The 8,369-nt window shown below is 32.3% G+C and overlaps 1 protein-coding gene and 1 non-coding gene across 2 annotated transcripts in view; both read right to left on the reverse strand.

The window, feature by feature from the left end:
* Positions 1 to 5,026, reverse strand: part of LOC112506762 — a 27,076-nt gene extending 22,050 nt beyond the window's left edge. The window contains exons 1-2 of the mRNA XM_025111022.1: positions 4,955 to 5,026; positions 4,464 to 4,735 (exon numbers count right to left, since the gene is read on the reverse strand). Of these exons, the coding sequence (XP_024966790.1) occupies positions 4,464 to 4,735; positions 4,955 to 5,026 (344 nt within the window). The remainder of the gene's footprint in view (positions 1 to 4,463; positions 4,736 to 4,954) is intronic.
* Positions 5,027 to 7,054: 2,028 nt separating this feature from the next.
* LOC112503479 lies at positions 7,055 to 7,139 on the reverse strand. The gene has a single exon (XR_003067992.1). It is a non-coding gene; the product is annotated as a small nucleolar RNA Z161/Z228 (small nucleolar RNA).
* Positions 7,140 to 8,369: the final 1,230 nt, after the last annotated feature.

Raw genomic sequence — 8,369 nt, forward strand, 5'->3', positions numbered from 1 at the left:
TATATATATATATATATATATATATATATATATATATATATATATTCTTGGGATGATGATTTCACAAAATTAAAGGAAATAAGAAATGAAAATTTTCCCTTTTTCACATCCCTATTTATTGATACTAATTAATTAGTTGCTTCGCTATTATATTATCTATTATTATTTTATTATAGTGGATTATCAATCCCTTCTATGTCTCCTTTGGGCCGGGAGTCTATAGTCTCTAGCAAAGGAGTTCCTAATAACATGGATGGCATAAGCCAATTCTTCTTGTAATCGGACAACTTGGGACTGGGTTTGATTTAGGAGCTGGAGAGCCCTTTCCGTTTCTTTCCTTGATTCCCTTAATTTATCTTCCACAGTTATAGTGTACAATCTGATCCTATGTGCTTCCTCTTGTGCCATTGCACACTAATGGTTGCTCTCATTTATTTGATCAATAAGGCATTGAAGTCTACTTGGGTCAACCTGGTAGGATCAGGGAAATTTTCTCCTACTACGCCCGATGCAGCTTCTAGCATAGCTTCTGAGGGAGGGTGTGCTATGTGAGGTAAAGATGTAACTTCTTGCTGCCAATACAAGTCCTCCCATGGGTATGAAAATATAACGTGGTTATTTTCATTGGAGACCTCAGAGTTATTTATAGCTACATTAGGATTATTTGGTGGTTCCATTGGCTTGTAATATGGAACTATTTGTTCAGGTACTTGATTTGGAGTTGAGACTGTCTGTTCGAGCACTTGATTTTGAGAGTTTAAGATGAAATACGGGTCTTCATACGATGACTCATGTAACCATCCATTTCCATACTCAAACAAATCTCCTTCGTTCCTCGCAAACATTTGTAATGGGTAAGAAATCCTTATCAAATGTATGCTAAAAATGTTGTTCAAGTCTAGGTTTGTCTAATCTAAGGCCAAATTAGTTCACTTGAACCAAACGCTCTGATACCAACTTGTGACATCCCGTTCCTGGGTGTATCGTCCTTTGCCCCTTAGTACAAGTGAATAAAAGAAAAACTTCATATCTTAAACTTTTATTTCATTATAATAGAGTTAATACAACAACGAAAAATGCAAAAAATTACAACTTATAATATTCTAACATCTTAGAATAGCAATACTTCAGCTTGTTCCTACTCCTTGATTCCTGAGATATATACATGAATACGTAAGCTTTAAGCTTAGTGAGTAGTTATGATTTCATGATAAAACATTCTTTCCAAATAAATTAAAATAATTCTTATAAACTTTCATGTATAACAACATTTCTTTGAGATCTCATGGTTACATGTTAAGTAAACCAACTTCTCACACGTTTTTTAACCTCGGGTCCACATAAGGGCTGCCCAATAAGATCCGTTTGCAAGACATACCTTCTTTCTATATCCCGTACGTTGGATATTTAAATGGTTATACTTAACATGTATACAAACTTTCATATGCCACATGTGCATCATGACATAAAAGGTGTACTTTACCACATAATCATAACATAACTTTTACAAGAAGATATGACAATATTCTTTCATGCATAAAACATTTATGTATATATAGCATGTATGTATCCTAGTAAATCTCATAACGTATTCACCTTATTTATACCCTGCTTTTGGACTTTCTAACTTACTTCTTAGTCTTTATTATGCTAATCTTGGGATGAAAAGAATGAGCCCTTTAAGCTTTTATTCATGGGGTGTAAGGTATGCTTTAAGGTACTTGTTCACTTAGTTTTTCAACTTGTAAATCTCTAAGGATATGCCACATATGTACTTGTTCATTCTAGCCTTACCTTGTAATGCTTTTAGGGTTGCCACAGCCTCCTTTTCTCTTACAACTCATTCTCTAGGCTTGCTTTGTCATAAAGAGTAAGCTTGCTTTGTCATAAGATTTTTGTGGCTCATGTTGTTTGTTTATAAGTAGCTTAGTAAGCTACTTATGTGCTTATTGGTAAGTAGCTTTGTAAGCAACTTGTATGCTTGCTTGCTTATTTATTTCTATAATTAATATTTTTTTTTTTACTAAAAGACGTTATTCACCTTGTTTTAGTTCTTATATTAGGGACCTTTAGAAACAACTTAACTTTATAAAAAATTATGATAAAGATATGTATACATCTATATAGCTGGCTGAAAATTAGGGTTATTATAATAAATAAGAAAAAAGACAAAAAGAAGGACAAGACCAATCGGCCCCTGACGTAACGATTTTTTCAACGGCTGTTAATGGGAGGGATCAAAACCAAACAAAAATACAAACTGCGATGGACAAGTTTGTATTAAATGAACTTTAGAGACCAAAACCAAGATTTTCGAAAAACCATAGGGACCAAAATTGAAGTTTACTTTTTTTAAGTCGAGTCGAAATGTATACATTGTAACTTGAGGACCAAACACAAACTTCATTATTATATATAATATTATTTAATATTATAGAGGCTAAATCAAATATAAACCACCTAATACACATCTTACAAACCAATCTCAACCGCCCGTGTAGATCATCAAATCAATGTCAACGATGTTAATTAAGTCGGTTCCAAAATTTACTCTCAACCTTATCTGCAATTGATCTGGTAACCGCCTAAAAAATTTAAAATACACAAAATCAAGGGCCGAGATTGATTTGCATGGTGTGTAACGTTTTCCGTGGTTTGTATATATAATATTATTAATTATGTATATATAATACATATAGACACCATCCCAAACCCATGGTCCCGAGCCCTCGCCATCCTAAACCAGTCACCACCACCCCTCTAGCCTTGACCACCACACAACACACACACACCAACTTCATCTCTGGTTAACCTACAACTTCTTTAAAACCCACAATACACATACGTACACACAGGCAGAAATATACACATGTTTATATATATATATATATATATATATATATATAACTAGTTGTGTACCCGCGCAATGCGGCGGGAGCCATGAATTTTAATGATTTTGAAGTTTCACTGGTTTTATAAAACAAGATTTAACGATGATATAGGTTACACTTGATCTTTACATATTAATACAATTTGAATAAATAAGAGTTATGGTTCTAATTACAGACTATCGATGAAAAAAATTGTATGACAGTTTAAAATCCAATATATTTAAAATTCAACATATTTAAACGACTCCACAAATGTGTTCGATTTACACCAAGAGCAAAGAACCCAAAAACTTGAGTTTTAAGATAAACACTCAAAACCAATAAAGAAAACTACAAATTTGACAGATCATAAGCTATGAAAAGACCAAAAAGATGGGTTTTAGAATGAAATTTCTACTGCTTACCCTCTTTCTTCTCCAGAAGCTCAGATTAAGGTTGAATTAATACATGTATATATATATATATATATATATATATATTTCAAAAAAACCCAAGAACATATTATACAGTGCAATTTGGACAGCCTAATCCCAAAATGTTTAGCATATATATAAATAAATAACTATAAAAGTATAAATCGTAAACATTAAAAATATTTTTTTCACAGTATATATAATATATAATAATATAATTAAGTCAAAAACTATTCAATAGTAGACTCATTTCGAAGGTATTAACGAGATGATTATAATAGTGTAACTTGTTAAAATAAAAATGTATTTTTTAAACATGCTTTATTTGATATACGATTATGTATGTTAATTTGATAAAGGTTTAAAATGAAACATTTAAAAGTAAAGGACGTAAAGTAATTAATTAACTAATTATAGGAATATAAAATGTAAATTTAAAATTATAATTTTAAAAAAAATCCGTTGAATGTGAGAGGTAAATGTATGTGAGAGGTTGAATGTGAGAGATAAATGTATGTGAGGGGGTGAGTGTATGTGAGGAGAGGAAGGGGTGCAAAAGTGAAAAAGTGAAAAGGGTATCTTGGTCATTTAGAATTTTAAGACTTTAAGACTTTTGATGAATTTGCTTAATAAGATAGTATAGATATAACATATACACATGTTTTTTTGGCTATTTTTATTACTTCATATATATATAATATAACATATACACATGTTTTTTGGCTATTTTTATTACTTCATAAGTAGTTAATACATAAAATATGATTACACAAAATATTATTTAAAATCTGATTGATCCAAAGATTTTGAATAAAGAAATTCAAAAACCAAAGGGCCTTTGGCCTAGCGGTATGTGAGTCTTTAGCCTCCTAGGAGGTTTAGGGCTCAAACCTCGCCAAAGGTAAGAAAGGTGTGTGAGTTTATTTGTTCTATTTGACGCATATAAATATTATACACTTCAAAAAAAAATTCAAAACAATGGATTATGTCATAGGGGACTTTTAACCATTTAAACTGTTTGACCCATTTCCTTTCAGCTAAGTTTTTAATGTTTACCCATTAGCAATAAAATACAACCTAAATTGGCCCATTTTCACATAAATGGGTTGAAATTGTGTCCCCTCTAATGGCAATCAATGCTTTGTAAGAATGAAATTACCTCTTGTCAGCAGCTGCAATACTTAGCAACTTCTTCATATCTGTAGAAACCAACAACTGCACCCCTTCTGAATGCAAAATCTCCTTTTTAAAGATCTGGATGTTTTCTTTTGAAAGGGATTGCATCAAATTTGAGCCCTTGACAATAGTATTAGCAACTTCAAATGCCAAAATGGATACTGTATTACTCCTTGAAGCCGTAATAGATACAAATTCACCGACAGAATTCAAAGAAGACAATCTGCTTCCTATAGTGTCTAGGACTTCAGCTACCTGCGCCAAGAAACAAGCTTACATGAGGCGCGTTCCAAAATGGAAGACGGGGACTTTATTAGTACAATGACATAATCAGTTCCCTTAGTAATTCGAAAATATTAGAAGAAATTAAGAGAGAGTGAGAGAGAAGACACGAGAATAAAAAAGACATTTTGCATATAGATCTTACATAGGAAAATGTAGTACTCGCGTATCTTTTGGGTGCATTTCAACTACCTTCTCTTTATACAGTCCTATTGCTTGTGAGTGTATAGACACAAACATATATATCTCGTTGACAATTGACATACATTACTACATAGACATTTCGCATTGATATTAAGAGCATTCCAACATGATGGTAACTAAGATCCAACTACCCGTCTCTATCAATAAACAAATAGCCTAGTGGTAACGGTTGCTTACTTTCTTGAACGAGACGATGTTTGAGTCTCACTAATCTCACCCACAACCAATTATTGTGAAGGGGTGTGCAGATGACAATTTCGAGAGTGATAACCTCATGAGTTTCTGGTGTTCCGGTAACTTACATTCTGTTTATGATTATATACAGGTCAAAAATAAGTCCGAGTGTTGGAGCCAAAAATATCTACACAAAGGGTCTGAAATCAATAAATTGATTATAATTTTCTATCAGGGAATTAAATATCTAAATTCTGATTTTATACTAAATTTGTAACTCCTCTTTAACTAGAACAATAAAAGCAACAACCTGCTAGCCCCTGGTTCTGTCACAACGAGTGTTTTAGAGATAGGGAAAGGATTTAGCATATACCTTGCTACCCCCAGCCCTAGCAGAGGTGGAGGGTTTCAGTTCTCGTAAGATGAACAGTTCACTGGATTTGTGCAATGTCATTTTCCTACGAAAGAAACAAGAATTAAAAAAAAAGACATTTCACATATAGATCTTACTGTGTGTGTATTTCAACTTGAGTCCCTTCATACCGTCCAATATGTGCCTAACAGAGTGTTTATATAGACAATGGTGGGTGTCGAATAATTAAAATTCAAATAACTTTACAAAATTTCCAGAAATTATACTTAAACTTTACATTACAACCAAATTCATAAAAGATGAGCATTATAGTTATCATATACCAATTAGTCACAACAATTAAAATGTTCTTCAAAAGTTTAAATGTTAAAATTGCATAGAAAAATATTAACGACCAAACTGAAGCATTTATAAAGTCCGTTTCTCCATGATGTCTAGATACGCTACCAAGAAATCTAACTGAATCAACACAAAGGAAGAAACTTGATAATGGGTGCTGGGTTCAACACCTTGGCATCGAAGATAAGCCACCCAAAGCGCCAAACTTCAGAAGTGTTTCATTAAAACACAATGTTTCCAAAGATGTTAATTTCATGTGAACCAAACCTCTTACAGTTACAAATTGGTTACTGCAACGTGATAACCTTGTCACAATTTTGATAAAACAAACAATACGACTTATAGAACAAGGAGTTTTGATCCAAGAAAACATTTATAGCACTTGGAATGAAAAGGATTTGTTAATAAAACAAAAATCAAAGACCTTCTGATTTCAAAACAACTTCTTCATCATCATCATCATCATCATCATCATCATCATCATCTTGCAGAGATATGAAATAAACTAAATATGAAATATAAGTTCTACATTTAAAATTCCAATTTTGAAGTTCGTCAAAATCATATCAACAAAAACTACTTGGATTTTGTAATTTATTAGTAATGAATTAGCAGGAACAAGACTATTCCTCATCAATTATAGCTTCACCTCATTTGAAACTGAAAAAAAAAACATGATGAACCAATTAAGCATAGAAAGGCGAACGTTCAGAATGAGTAGGATGTTTGTAATGGAATCCAACATTAATCCTCTAGTACCTACTAATTGATGTACCTGAGATGCATATCATCCAGCTCCGAGTGATCCATCAAATGAACTTGATTTATAGGCACGGATATCAGAAAATGATGAGTCACCTAGTGTCGCAAATATTCACTTGTGGCATAACATATCTCAATGGACTGAAGTACTTTTTCTACAGCGTGCGTTCCAATAAAAATGGTGGTTCTTCCAAAAACAAAACCTTCTTAATCAATAACTTTTCATACCGGAGGAGTGCTCACAGGGATACTGCAGAACATGTGCCAGCCCCTTCTACTGGAAGACTAAAATCCAATGAGGATTTCCGTTCATGAATTTAATCGGAATAATTACATGATCATCATTATGCTCGCCAACACGTCAATTACGCACAACAAGAATCTCAAATCGAAAAAGCATAATGGAAGACGACTGTAAAACCCTTAGAAAGCCTGAATCAATACATCAGTTTATCACATCTCTACAAAAAGACGTGATTCAGACGACCGTCGTGAGAAATTGAATCCAGAATCATCATTTGGTTCCGAAATCGCTGAATTCAAAACGGACAAAGCACGGATTGACCATACCTGGTGGTGGAGGGGATTAAAAACCCTGATAAAATATCTGCTTTGATGGTGTGATTATGGAGGGTTTCATCGCTGCTCATCAAACTGAAGCAGCCCGGTTGACCAAAAGATCTGTCCAGTATACACAAGCTTTGTTGGACGTCTTTCTTTGGTAGTTTTTAAGTGGAAAAAACTTGAATAGTTTTTTTATAACAGAGAAATCGGATATCAAATTTTTTATTAAATTATGTATTAATACATTTTTTAGAAAATGACAACACTAACCACTTTATACAACCTTCTTACATAAAATAACCAGTTTTTAGGGGTTTTACAAAACTAACCATACGGATCTCCCCCGGGGGCAATCCGTACTAAGGGGGGGCGATCCGGCCTTTTTCTTAGAAAAGAAATTTAAAAAAGAATTCTAAGAAAAAAGCTGGATCGCCCTCCCCACTAGTACGGATCGCCCCCGGGGAGATCCGTGTGGTTAGTTTTGTAAAACCCTTAAAAACTGGTTATTTTATGTAAGAGGGTTATATAAAGTGATTATTTTCATCATTTTCCCTAAATTTTTTTGTCCGGATAAATTTGTCTGTCTAGATAAATAGGTGGTGTTGTTTACTTTTTTTATTTGAATAATATAAATGACCGATTTACCTCCAATATTAAGAAGGCTGATATTCATACCCCTTTATGTCACTTTTTCACCTCTCCTCTCCTCAGGTACACTCACCATTGAACCGGTTTTTTTAAAATTTATAATTTTAAATTTACACTTTATACCCTTATGATTAGTTAATTAATTTACTTTACGTTATTTACTTTTAAATGTTTCATTTTAAATCTTTATCAAATTAACATACATAATTGTATATCAATTAAAACATGTTTAAAAAATACATTTTTATTTTAACAAATTACATCATTATAATCGTCTCGTTGATACCTTCGAAATGAGTCAAATATTGAATAGTTTTTGACTTAATTATATATATTGTGAAATGAACCCAATATTGAACATCGTTTTATTAACTAAAATCTGTTAAAAATATGTTTTTATTTTAATAAGTTACATCATCGTAATCGTCTCGTCAATACCTTCAAAATGAATCCAATATTGAACATCGTTTTATTTAATTATAGAATTGTAATTATATAAATATCATAAAAGTATAAAATAAAAATAAAGAAGTAAATAAATAT

Source organism: Cynara cardunculus (assembly GCF_001531365.2).
Source record: "Cynara cardunculus var. scolymus isolate 2C chromosome LG 1, CcrdV1, whole genome shotgun sequence".
NCBI lineage: Eukaryota > Viridiplantae > Streptophyta > Magnoliopsida > Asterales > Asteraceae > Cynara > Cynara cardunculus.